The sequence below is a fragment of the Malaclemys terrapin genome, chromosome 4 (assembly GCF_027887155.1).
Source record: "Malaclemys terrapin pileata isolate rMalTer1 chromosome 4, rMalTer1.hap1, whole genome shotgun sequence".
NCBI lineage: Eukaryota > Metazoa > Chordata > Testudines > Emydidae > Malaclemys > Malaclemys terrapin.
The window spans coordinates 18,112,271-18,125,603 of NC_071508.1; the positions used below are offsets into that span (position 1 = coordinate 18,112,271).

The 13,333-nt window shown below is 45.2% G+C and overlaps 1 protein-coding gene across 2 annotated transcripts; it reads left to right on the forward strand.

Moving 5' to 3' along the window:
- The first annotated feature begins 106 nt into the window (after window positions 1-106).
- On the forward strand, window positions 107-9,551 carry LOC128837050 (uncharacterized). Of its 2 annotated transcripts, XM_054027880.1 has the most exons (6): window positions 107-184; window positions 2,114-2,464; window positions 4,036-4,356; window positions 5,641-5,734; window positions 5,848-6,015; window positions 8,422-9,551. In XM_054027880.1, the coding sequence occupies exons 1-6, from the start codon at window positions 142-144 to the stop codon at window positions 8,447-8,449; spliced, it is 1,005 nt and encodes a 334-aa protein (XP_053883855.1). In that variant the 5' UTR covers window positions 107-141; the 3' UTR covers window positions 8,450-9,551. The 2 variants fall into 2 exon arrangements, with proteins under 2 accessions (XP_053883855.1, XP_053883856.1); XM_054027881.1 differs by lacking the exon at window positions 5,641-5,734 and having other exon boundaries at window positions 5,944-6,015.
- The last annotated feature ends 3,782 nt before the right edge of the window (window positions 9,552-13,333 follow it).

A 13,333-nucleotide genomic window follows, 5' to 3' on the forward strand; every position in this document is an offset into this window, starting at 1 on the left:
CCGACACTGTCACTCCAGAGCAACACGTGACAGACAGCGACAAAGGGAGTTCACTTCCTACCCGTGAGGGGAAATTCATCTTCACAGCACCAAAGACGCCTGGAGACTGCATTCCACTTCTCCAAGACCTAAGCCTACAGGATGGGTCGCTTCCCAGCCCGTCTGCTATTGCTGGCACTAGCAGGTAAGGCATCGAGAAATTATCCCTCCCCTCCCGTAGACACGGAATATTCCATTTGTAGCACACTGCACTTGTTTGCTCTTGCACTTATCACGTTGGCCGGCTGCGAGCAGGCACGGAAATTGGGCTCCCAGCTATTTGTGATGGCAGGAAATGCTCTGTCTGCTGGGTCTCCATATTTTTTTCCTCAGCAATTGTATATTTTAGAAAGAAAAGCTATCAAATGGATTTCAGGGAGGATTTGAACACCCCAAATTGTGAAAACAGGCTCCTCTCCTGCTAGAAGGGATTCCTTATCCAAACCCACCTAGGAATTGGGTCCTGTCTGTGACAGTGTACCCCATAAGGCTTTATGGGGAGGGGGTGCTTATAAATGTATGGATGACATAGCTGGAATATGTTTTGTGCTGCCTGTGCCATGTAACATATCTCCGTAAGGGTTATGATCTACTATATCTATTCATCCTATTTGTACATATATATCATTTTCTACTCGAGGTTAAGAATATGGGCTGTATGCTTGCCTGATTTCTAAGTAAGCTTTGTGAGGCATTTGGTCAGCTTCTTTAGGAAGGAATTCGCCAGGTTAAGTACCTGATCAGGAGACACTTAGGGAACAATGCATCTTGGAATGCTCCAATCCACATGAGAAGTCTTCCTGGAGACATGCAAGATGCCATGTGGACAATGGCGTTGGCCTGCAAAGACTGAGTCATGCAGGGGCATGTGACTTGCCCAGGGGACTCCAAAACTCCATCTTGGAGCTGGGCTTTGCATAGGAGGGAGGTCTCCACCCACAAGAGAGAGTCTACTTAAACCTGTGGGAGACCCCTCCATTTTGGTCTTCAGCTGGCTAAAGAAGGAGCCTCTCCACCGCCCCCCCCTTCCAGGATAATTGAAGGAGACTGAAACAAAGGACAGTAACTACAGGGGGTGTGAGTGATAGCTGGACCCAGGCTAAAAGGAGCTTAGCCTGTAAAAGGGAGCACTCTGGAACTGGTGAGGAAATTATCTGTATTCAGTTTGATTAGGCATAGATCTGCGCATTTTATTTTATTTTGCTTGGTGACTTACTTTGTTCTGTCTGTTACTACTTTGAACCACTTAAATCCTACTGTCTGTATTTAATAAAATCACTTTCTATTTAGTAATTCACTCAGAGTATGTATTAATACCTGGGGGAGCAAACAACTGTGCACATCTCTCTATCAGTGTTATAGAGGGCGAACAATTTATGAGTTTGCCCTGCATAAGCTTTATGCAGGGTAAAACGGATTTATCTGGGTTTAGACCCCATTGGGAGTTGGGCATCTGAGTGCTAAAGACAAGCGCACTACTGCGAGCTGTTTTCAGGTGAACTTGCAGCTTTGGAACAAGTGATTCAGACCCTGGATCTGTGGCTGGAGCCAAACAGGAGTGTCTGGCTCAGCAAGACAGGGTGCTGGAGTCCCGAGCTGGCAGGGAAAACAGAAGCAGGGGTAGTCTTTGCACATCGGGTGGCAGCTCCCAATGGGGTTTCTGTGATCCAACCCATCACACTGTCAATCTGGAGAAAGCAACAGAGAATGTGCTGTAGCGAACACTCCTACACTGAAAAGGGGGTGGACTAGATGACCAGACCAGTGCCAGTTTACCAGACTGTACCAGACAGAGCCAGCCTAGCTCCTGATTAGTTGTTCACACTCTAACCCACTTTGAAGACTGGGTGATGTAAGCTCCAGAGTGGAACAGAGCATGGACTATTCAATGGGAAGGAGACAGCTGATATGCACTGGCGCTCAGGACAGAGGCTCATTTAGGCAGGGGTAAGGAGCTTAGAATAACAATCACAGCAGCCTGAAGTAGTCGCAGGGATGGCAGGTCATTGGTTAAGAGCCACTGTCCCCACAGGTCATTCTCAACTCTAACGTCAATTTGTTCTTTCCTTGGAAGGGCCCTGCATTGCAGGAAAGGACCTGGAAATGGTGAGAAGAGTGCGGGGAGGCGCGCTCACTACAGTGTGTCACTACAACGAACACAAGTATTTACAAAGTGAGAAATTTTGGTGCAAGGAGCTGTCAGACTTGGAATGCCGCACCATAGTCCAGAGCTCCCCCACAGCAGGAAGGAATTCTCTAAATTCTCCAGATGCAAGGGTCAGCCTAAAAGACTTGGGAATTGGCTGGATTTCTGTGTCCATGACGGAGCTCCGGGTAGAGGATTCGGGAATATACTGGTGTGGCGTTTCCGATCATATGAAGATTATCCCATTGAAAAAGATAAAAGTGGCAGTATCTTATGAAGGTGAGCTACAGATCAGTGAAGAGAAGGTTGGGACACAAATCAACTCAAAGCTGGATATTCCAAATTAGACTCATGCTCCATTCCCAGGTTTAAAACAAATAAAAGGAAGTTTTATTCACACAGCACAGTCAACTTGTGGAACTCCTTGCCTGAGGAGGTTGTGAAGGCTAGGACTATAACAGGGTTTAAAAGAGAACTGGATAAATTCATGGAGGTTAAGTCCATTAATGGCTATTAGCCAGGATGGATAAGGAATGGTGTCCCTAGCCTCTGTTTGTCAGAGGGTGGAGATGGATGGCAGGAGATAGATCACTTGATCATTACCTGTTAGGTTCACTCCCTCTGGGGCACCTGGCATTGCCACTATTGGTAGACAGGATACTGGGCTGGATGGACCTTTGGTCTGTCCCAGTACAGTCATTCTTATGCTCTTATGTTCTTATTCCCAGTCCAGTTTCTAAATAAAACACATTCTGTGCAGACAGATATGCCAGTGATACTACAGAGCGATGGTTAATGTATTTTAACCCCAATTTTATATCTACTTATAGAAAAAACATACGTATCAGATGCATGTATGCATTTAAATGTGTGTGTGTATACATAAACACACACACACACACACACACACAAACACACACATACATGCATCACATGCTAGCACATATATAGGTAGAAACTAGAGCTGGTTGGGAAATTTTGTTGCCCTATGAAAACTTTTGATAAAAACAAAAAACCGTTTTTCCATTGTTTCTCAAAACACCACAAACAAGGGTTTCTGACCCCCTTAAAACAAATTGTTTTGGGTTAAAACTGAATATTTTCAGTTATGGGTTGTTAGATAAAAAAAATCCATATTTTTCCAGGAAGGTGAACATTTTTGGCACATATTCTCTGTTTCACACACAGCCATTTTCCATTAAAAACAAATTCCCCTTTTAGACAGAAAATCTTTGGCCAACTCTAATAGAAACCCCACGACATGGAGAAACATCACTCCCAATTTGAAGTCCTGGTTACCAGTTGGAAAGACCAATAAGAAGGATGGTCAGACCAGCTGCTAGACATCCCAGACTCTGGGGCATCTTCACTTCTACCACCCCTGTCCCGTTTAACAGCTGTGTCTTGTTACTGTCCGTGAAAGGTGCCGCAACAGCAACCCTGGAGCCTTATCCTTACACACTGGGGAGGCCCAACATGGTGCAAGCTTCCCCATGCTCCTTGGATGCTAAGACTGCCAGGAGCAGAGGGGCTAGTAGTGAAGGTGCATTTTCAAAGTGATGGCAGCATTAGCAGATGCTCAGGCTGGATTCAGGGCTGCCCCATGGTGATTGATTGCAGCTTGGATACTGTGCAGTTTTCTGGTGGTAGTTGTGCACAGCCAATCCTAGGAAATATTTTCCTTGGGCTGGGAGAGATTATTTCCATGTCTTTTGTAAGCTGCTGTTGGGCTGGAGTTTGGTCTGATCCTTTGTCTTCAGATTTAGATGCAGGGGGCATTTATACACCCACAGGACATGTCTCTTTCTGTCCCTTTCTCACAATAACCAGTCACCGGTCTCTCTCTCCAGCTCCCATGAGGCTATCTGCCAAAAAAGGAGACTCCATCTCCCTAAATTGTTCCTATTTTATGATGGACGACAGCAGAAGACCTAATAATTTTACCTGGTGCAAAATGATAACCGCAACCAGATGTCAACCTGTCGTCAGCGTTGAGATTGATCAGATTGTTAATATGCGAGAAAGGACCAGGATAAAGCTTGACCGGTGGAACAGAGTGATTATAGTGACGCTGGTGGCGCTCCAGCTACGTGACTCGGGGGAGTATCATTGTGAGACCCATCTCCAGGGAAGTACCATGCTACTGAAGATGATCACACTGAATGTTTTGGGTGAGTTACTCAAAGAAAACTGGCCTTCCCTTAAAAGTCAGCAAATTCTCATCCCCTGGTGAATGTGGTTACAGGCCAGAGCTCAGATGGGCTCCTCAGAGCAGGGAAATTCCAGGAGACAAATGAAAAAATCCTAAATTCACCTGTTCAGGCTTTTGATACCTACTAGTATCATCTACAAATTATCTTTTATATTGCCGTGTGTTGTGGGTCTTGCGTAAAAGCCAATAAGAGCTTTAAAGAGGCTGGGCCTTCACCCCCAAAATTCTGACTTTTTTGAGGTTTAAGGCTGAGTTTGTGCCATTTGAGTTTTTGCTTGAATTAACTTTCAGTGTGCATTAAAAGGGTGTCGATCCGAACTAGGGTGGGTGAAATAAGAACTGAGCTGAATCCTGACCAAATCTCAGACTGAACACGGCCCTTGGTCAAGGATCATGAACGCTGCACTTTGCTTTGATATTCCTCCTTTTCTGCCCTTCTCACTTTCAGCCAGTGCAGGAAGCAGCAATACAAGAACAGGTCATAGGAACAGCCACTCTGGTGGAGGGTCTGACTTGGGTGGAAATGGACTCCTCACAAGAAGAGGCCCTTCCCCATAAAATCTGCAGCCTAATAATAGCAAAGGAGTTCAGCTAAGTTAAGCTAAGTTCTGAGCGTTTGGATCCTTATACGAATGGGACCTCTGGTCCTTGTGAGGTTTAACCGGCAGCGCTCAAAATTTGCTCTCTTGTCATACCCACGCTTTTCTCTGTCATACAATAAGATTCTGCAAGGCACTGAGGCCCAGCTCTTCAAAAGAATTTAGGTGCCAAACTCCCACTGAAATCAATGGGAGTTAGGCACCTGAATTCTTTTGAAGAACTGGGCCTGAGTGCTCTGGAGATGAGGGAATTTAGCATCTCCGAGAAAGCACTTAACACCTTGCAAGATCAGGTGCACAGAAATTGGAGATTACATAGCCCTTCCCTTCTGGCCAATGCACAATGGTTCCCGTCAGTATATTTCTCTGGGCTTTCTCCAATCTCGTTTTAATTATCTCATTTGAGGAGCTTCCACCACTTCCCTTGCAAGATTATTCCAAAGACCAAGAGACCTCACTCATAGGAATATTTTTTGCTGGTAAATGGCAAAAGGATAGAGTGGATTTCCACAGGAAACCCATGTTACATGCTCACTGCTAACAAACAAGTTAACTCTGTTCTTCTTATTCCTCATGACGAGGACATGGCTACAAGGGAAAGGGTCACTCGTACTATCTTCATCATGGGGTGTGTATATTTCCAGAATCTTATGATAGGACAGCTTTTGTGACTACATCCCGTCCCATTGACGACATAGGAGCCGTCCTCCCAACTGCAGCCAGGAATGATCAGCAGAGGTAAAGACAGAAAGAAAAAAATTCAGGCTCAGCTAAATGCAAGATTCACAGTAAAAGGGTGGAAATCTCCATTCCCAGTTAACCCTAATTGTTGTGCGTGTGGTTTCCCATAGCTGGTACTCGGAGGTCAATCTCAATGTCCTCTGTATCATGGTTGGATTGCTGGGCACTAAATTCCTGACAGCACTCCTGATCTTTATCGTCGCCAGCCAAAGGAGAAGCAGAGCCACAGAGCAGGAGACCCACGGCCCGGAACAAACACCAGCTCCTCCCACTCGCAGGTAATCTCACTGAGTGTATACGGGGCAGGATGAACCCCAGCTGGGAGAGTGTTCCCCAGTGCTGGGCCCCAGACATAAGCAAGGTAGAGGAGTCTGGGGAGGATGAGCAGTGCGAACCTGGAGGAAGGCTGAAGGATATATCTTAGCTGCTTGTCAAGGAAGACAATAAAACATTTGAGAAGCTAACTGTAGCAATAACCCCTCATGGGTCACCAGTTCTGTTTGACCTGACAGCAGAGACCTTGATTACTTGCACTAAAGGGGTAACTCCACATTAGCTGGCAGCAGTAGTAGTCTGTTACCTCTATGTGGACCAGCCACTAGAGGGTGACGCAGCACACACTTTGACTCATGCCCCTCACGTAACAGGCAAAAAGCGAGCCACCAAAGACATTAATGATATTAACAAAGGCAATATTGTAAGAATAATTTTAAAACATACAGGCAACTTTAATGGATTGTGGGATCTCTCTTCCAGGCCTTTAATAAAAGTCTTTCCAGGTGGAGAATGTTTAAAGGTTTCAAATCCAGTGGATCTGAGTGAGCTAGAGGTGCCACTCAAACCTCCAACCCTGCCACAATGGCAAAAGGACCCTTTAACCTGTGACAAAGGGAGCTGAGGATACCAGTAATGCTTAGAATATCCCAGATTTCCTTCCTTTCTTCAGGATAAACAGTATCTACTAGGATCTCAGATTGGTCTTGCAGGTTTCTCATTCAAACTGTATAATCTGTTGTGGGGTTTTCTTCTTTAGGGGGTGAAAAATCTGTTCATTTGTCCTCTGGCCCTTTCAGTCCTTGGCCTTGCTATTGAAGTGGCCTAGAAAGAGGCCATTTAGTGCAATTCTGGTGGCGGTTTTGTGTGTGGATGAAGAGGACACCTGTCCACTGGACACTGAAGTGAGATTCACCACTCCTTTAACGAAAGCCATCGGAAGTGAACAGTCAATGAAGACCTGGGCTACATTTAAACCATCCCATTCTCAGACTACAGGTTTCAGAGTAGCAGCCGTGTATCCGCAAAAAGAAGAACAGGAGTACTTGTGGCACCACCTTAGAGACTAACAAATTTATTAGAGCATATGCATCCGAAGAAGTGGGCTGTAGCCCACGAAAGCTTATGCTCTAATAAATTTGTTAGTCTCTAAGGTGCCACAAGTACTTCTGTTCTTCTTTATTCTCAGACTAGTTACACTACAGAGAAAATGCCTAGAGGCAAAAGGGACCAAAGATACGATGTTTGGCATCACGCTCATCTAGTTCACGAGTGAGATGATCGGTCTAGTACCTTAGCCAATGTGTCTCGGGAACAATTTACAGGGTACAATAGTCTATTTGTAGGCTTGGCAGAATTCAATTTTTGTTATATAATTTTAACATAAAATATTGATGGTTATTTAAGCTTTTGAAATGTTTATCTATTTAAATTTTCACTGTTGCAGGAAATTATGGGGGAAGTCAGACAATTATTTAATGACAGTAAATGTTGAGATTCGAACAGTTAAAGCTTTGTCACAGCTAAAACACAAATTGTCAACATCACATGTCACAATATACAAAGTAAATATCCTCACATCAAACTGTGATCCATTCTCAAGCAGCATTTTTCTTACTTTGACTATCTGTACATTTAGATGATTATCGATGAAAACATTTTTGCATTGGCTTGTGCGTGTATGATGAAACCAACATTTACCGATAAAAATCCAATCCTTGTGCATAGCTCAAACATATGATACAGCGGACCCTCGCTAGAACGCGCATCTATATAGCGCAAAATCGCTTATAGCCTGGGACCACGCATGGATCCCAAATGTAATTACTTTCATTGGAATCCATGGTAATGCAGTCCCCACTATTACGCGGGACCGCGCATGGATCCAAAACTCCACGTTCTAGCTAGGGTCCAGTGTACTAAAATAAAATCCACTGTTGTGTTTCAGATCTCCAAGGCTAGTTACACTAGGGAGAGTCAAACACCACCACAGATGTGACTGCCCTATTATCCACACCAGGGTGACCCTGTTAACTGCAATCATTACTATTTGTATTATGGTAGCACCCAGGAGCTCCAGTCATGGATCAGAGCTCCCTTGTGCTAGGCACTGTACAAACACAAAACAGAAAGTTTTTCTCTGCCCCAAAGAGCTTGCAATCAGAGTAGAAGACAATAGACAAGAAATGCATGCAACAGACAGAGGGAACTAGGTAACAGTAAGATCATACTGACCAGCCTGATAAGCAGTGGTCACAATCCTGATTTACCCTGCCACCAATGGAGACCCAGGCTTCAAATATGGGTGGGGGGCAGAGGCACATTTTCAGAAAAGCAGACAGCTCCTTGAAACCAGCATGGATTTCTCATCCCTTACTCCATACTTAACCAATTTCCTGTTTTCTTTCCAGGATTAAAGAGAGGAAAGGAAAACACTAGTAAGACAAGGATGTGATGGAAGGAGAAGTAGGCAAAGAAAAAGAATTCCAAGAGTCTTTCCAGCCAAGCTCCCAACTCCTCCAACACTTATACATATACACGCAGAGATGCTCACACAGATATTGACACCTGCAGAGAGAGACATGCTTCGGATGAGAAAGTTCTGCTCAGTTTTCCCAGTGCCTCCAGCCATGACAGATAAACCTTTGCTTGCTAACCCCTGTTTTACCTGCAAAGCTAATAGACAATGCCTAGGTGCAAAAGGAACTGAAGACACAGCATTTGGCAATGTGCACACCTAATTCCGGAGAGAGACTTGGAGTGTTGCACCTGAGCCATCTAGCCATCAGGACCAATCTCCAGGGGCCGCAGTGGGGTATATGCATTACTCACACATAGGATGCTAAAATAAAAGGCATTGTTGGGTGTCAGATTGACAAGATGTGACGTTATTAATATAATCTGGGACCATATAGATCATTGTTGCAACCAAGGTCCTGTAGTGGCACGCAAATCTTGTATAAAGGGGGTCAAATGGGGTGTCTAAGACAAGGTTATGGTTTACTGGTTATGATTAGGCTGTCTATATGTGTATCAATTTTGTAGTTAAAGTTATAAATATTGGCTCTATACTGTCTGTATTTCAAACTTATGCTATGCTGCTGGGTGACATCCCAGACAAACTGGTGTTAGCTCTGCCTAGCCTGCTTGATGGCCCATTAAGGACCATCAGCTATACAATGGACCCATTGAGAGAAGGCAAATATGCCTTGAGACTCAGCAAAGTATGCAGGAACTTGCCCATGTGACTCCAGACTCCATTTTGCTGTAATTTTCCACAGTAAGAACAAAGAGGTGTTCTTACACCTGGAAAAGACTATATAAGGCTGATGCCTCATCTCCATCTTGTCTTCAATCCTGCTTCATACCTCTGGAGGAACTTTGCTACAAGCTGAAGCTTTGAACAAAGGACTGAGGACCCATCCCAGCGGGGGATGTATTCCAGAGACTTGATTTGAACCTGCAGTTTATTCCATTGCTGCTGCAAGCCTGAACCAAGAACTTTGCCATTACTGTATGTAATTGATTCCATTTAACCAATTCTAACTCTCATCTATATCTTTTTCCTTTTATGAATAAACCTTTAGATTTTAGATGCTAAAGGATTGGCAACAGCGTGATTTGTGGGTAAGATCTGATTTGTATATTGACCTGGGTCTGGGGCTTGGTCCTTTGGGATCAGGAGAACCTTTTTCTTTTACTGGGGTATTGGTTTTCATAACCATTTGTCCCCATAACGAGTGGCACTGGTGGTAATACTGGGAAACTGGAGTGTCTAAGGAGATTGCTTGTGAGACTTGCCGTTAGCCAGGGGGTGAGACCGAAGTCCTCTTAGTCTGGCTGGTTTGGTTTGCCTTAGAGGTGGAAAAAACCCCAGCCTTGGGCTGTAACTGCCCTATTTGAGCAATTTGTCCTGAGTTGGCACTCTCAGTTGGGTTCCGCCAGAACCGCATTGTCACACAAGCGTACTGTCCTGATTCATCCGAACTCCGGGTGTGCCCACACTGCAATCAACAATGTGACAGCAGGACACGTAGGCATACCCAAGTTCGCGTTGATCTAGCTAGCGCCGGTAAGAATAGCAGTGAACCTGCAGCAGCACGAGCTGTACAATCCCCCCAGGACTCTGGGTATGTTGAGCTGCTAGCCCAAGCTGCTGAGGATTCGCTGCTATCCTGCACTGGGCTTGAGGAACATAGAGCTATTAAAGTCAGCAGATACCAGTGACAGAGTGCTACGGGCTACATTTCTCTCCCTGACTCAGCAAATTCCTTTCCCAGGGTGATAATTGTACCATGCTCTGGATCCCATTAGCAGCTGGGATACCGGCTGTTTTGCCCGATGAGTCTGCAGACATATGGAAGCTGTTACCTGTACTGCCTCTCGCAAATAGGCTGTGAGCTGAGACCCACCAAACTCATGCCACCTCAGAGAGCAGTGCCCGCAGTGCCAGGAAAAAGAGACGGTGCTGTCTGTTTGTAGCCAATGAGACAAGGCAGGGGAGTGATACCACAATTTGATGCACACACAAAGCATCAAGTGAGCTGAAGACTCACTGTTTGCTGGGTACCTGACACAATGTTTCCTGGTGGTGTCGCTAGGTTCGGACACAATGCGTGCACACCCCAGATAACCGGCTGCAGCCACGTCCTGTCCATTCGGGAGCCTTTGCAGTTTGTGTCCATGGGCCTCGGGTTTATACAGGAGCAGCACGCGCAGCAAGTGGCCGGCTCAGCCAGGAGACATCCACTTCCTATCCGCTAGGTGATGAGACAGGAACAGCAAGGGCTCCCTTTTAAAGGGGCAGGACGTAAGCCAAAACTGCAGGGCTCATTTCACAGCACTGGAAGGGAGACCCCCCACTGCAGCCCATGTAGACTGGGAAGAACTGATGGAGACTTGGGGTGGGGAGGAAGATCTGAGGACAGAAGAGGCCAAAGTTACCTTATTCCATATGTGACGGGTTGGATCACAGAAACCGCCTTGGGAGCTGCCACCTAATGTACCAAGACTACTTCTATTCCTGTTTTCCCTGCCAGCTCAGGACTCCAGCACCCTGTCTTGCTGAGCCAGACACTCCTGTCTGCTCCAACACAGACCCAGGGTCTGAATCACTTGCCCCAAAGCTGCAAGTTTACCTGAAAACAGCTCACAGAAGTGTGCTTGTCTTTAGCACTCAGATGCCCAACTCCCAATGGGGTCTAAACCCAAATAAATCCATTTTACCCTGCATAAAGCTTATGCAGGGCAAACTCATAAATTGTTCGCCCTCTATAACACTGATAGAGAGATGTGCACAGTTGTTTGCTCCCCCAGGTATTAATACATACTCTGAGTAAATTACTAAATAAAAAGTGATTTTATTAAATACAGAAAATAGGATTTAAGTGGTTCCAAGTAGTAACAGACAGAACAAAGTAAGTCTCAAAACAAAATAAAATAAAATGCGCAAATCGATGCCTAATCAAACTGAATACAGATAATCTCACCCTCAGAGATGCTTCAGTAAGTTTTTTCTCAGACTGGACTTCTTCCAGGCCTGGGCACAATTCTTTCCCCCGGTACAGCTCTTGTTGCAGCTCAGGTGATAACTAGGGGATTCTTCATGATTGCTCCTCTCTCCCTTTGTTCTCTTCCACCCCTTTATATATCTTTTGCATAAGGCGGGAACCCTTTGTCCCTCTGGGTTTCCACACCCCCCTCACTGGAAAAGCACCAAGTTAAAGATGACATATGAAACAAGTTTAAGATGGATTCCAGTTCAGGTGACATGATCACATGTCATTGCAAGACTTCATTGCTCACTTGCCAGCACACACATATACAGGAAGACTAACAGGTAAACACAGCCATCTGCAGATAATGGTCCTTGTTAATGGGAGTCATCAAGATTCCAAACCATCATTAATGGTCCACACTTTACATAATTACAATAGGCCCTCAGGGTTATGTTTTATATTTCTAGTTTTAGATACAAGAGTGGTACCTTTTTACAAATAGGATGATCACACTCAGTAGATTATGAGCTTTGTAATGATACCTTACAAGAGACCTTTTGCATGAAGCATATCCCAGTTGCATTATATTCACTTATTATCAAATTTTTATAAAACTATCCCAGTTAGATTATATTCACTTATTATCATGTTTTTATAAAACCATATAGACTGCACAATGTCACACCATACATTTGGGAACGTTGGCAACTCTGTCTCACACACACACTGGGAGTGGGCAGGGGAAGGACAGACCCCAAAAACCATATAATCTTTCTATGTAAAATTCATGATTTGGGGACAAATCATGATTTGTGGGGGCTAACTCATGATTTTTGAGCCTGGCAGTAACGCACATAAAAGCTAGGTACTGTTTTTATTCTCAAAACCACAGCTCATTTCACATGGGTTTGAGGTTCTCTGCCTTGCAATCATGGAAGAGGAATCCAGGGCCAGGCTGGGGGCTGCAAGGAGAGAGCGGGGCTCTTTGCTCACAGTCTTTAGACTCAGGGAAGGTGAATCCTGTAGGTTTCCTACCCGCAGCAGCTTGGATCTTTGAGGACCAGAGTTTCAGCACTATTAGCTGACAATAGCACAAGAACCAGCTGCACAAGACAGAACAATGGGCTCGGAGCCTGGTCACTGCTTAGTGTTAAAAGAGCTGTTGTTTCCTGATTTCACAAGAAACCAGGCTGCAAAAATAGGGTAACCCAGCTGTGGTTTTTTTTCCACTCTCTTATTGCGGTGTCATCCGCATGCGAGTTTGACTCATCACCGGCCCCAAAGCAAAGCTGAATCTGGCCATCCCGGGAGAGGATCTCGTTACACAATACAAAACACTGACACCAGCAAGAACTCACCCCCAGGATGCTGCACCCGAATGGCCAAACCCAGTACCAGCAGCAATGCTCTCCTTTCCCCCGCACTGGTTGTAAACCCAAGGCAGAGTCAAACAAAACTGACTTACAGGGCTTGTCTACGCACACAATTGGTTTGTGGCAAGTTGAGGTGTGAGTGTATGCTGTACTAGCCTGCCGCGGACTAACTGCCCACGTGACCCTGCTGACACTGACTAACAGTTCATCAATCCACTGTGATCTACTCCTCTTTGAAACAGGATTAGATCAAAACACACCGACGAACCGTTAATGCGCATCGGCGGGTGCACAGGCACTAACCGTGTGGGCTAGTGTGGGTCTCACACCAGCTTGCTGCCAACTAAATATTTGTGTAGACAAGCCCATACTCCCCCCCGCTTTCCCCACACACACACACACCATGAAGACTATAGCTGGTTTTCCCATCCCGTGAAAAATGTCAAGATTTC

What these genes read in the sequence shown, in the direction of transcription:
- LOC128837050 (XM_054027880.1), top strand. Translation starts at nt 142, where the DNA reads ATGGGTCGCTTCCCAGCCCGTCTGCTATTGCTGGCACTAGCAG. An exon ending in GCTATTGCTGGCACTAGCAG is followed by an intron (nt 185 to 2,113) that starts GTAAGGCATCGA and finishes TTTCCTTGGAAG; the next exon opens with GGCCCTGCATTGCAGGAAAG. An exon ending in GATCACACTGAATGTTTTGG is followed by an intron (nt 4,357 to 5,640) that starts GTGAGTTACTCA and finishes GTATATTTCCAG; the next exon opens with AATCTTATGATAGGACAGCT.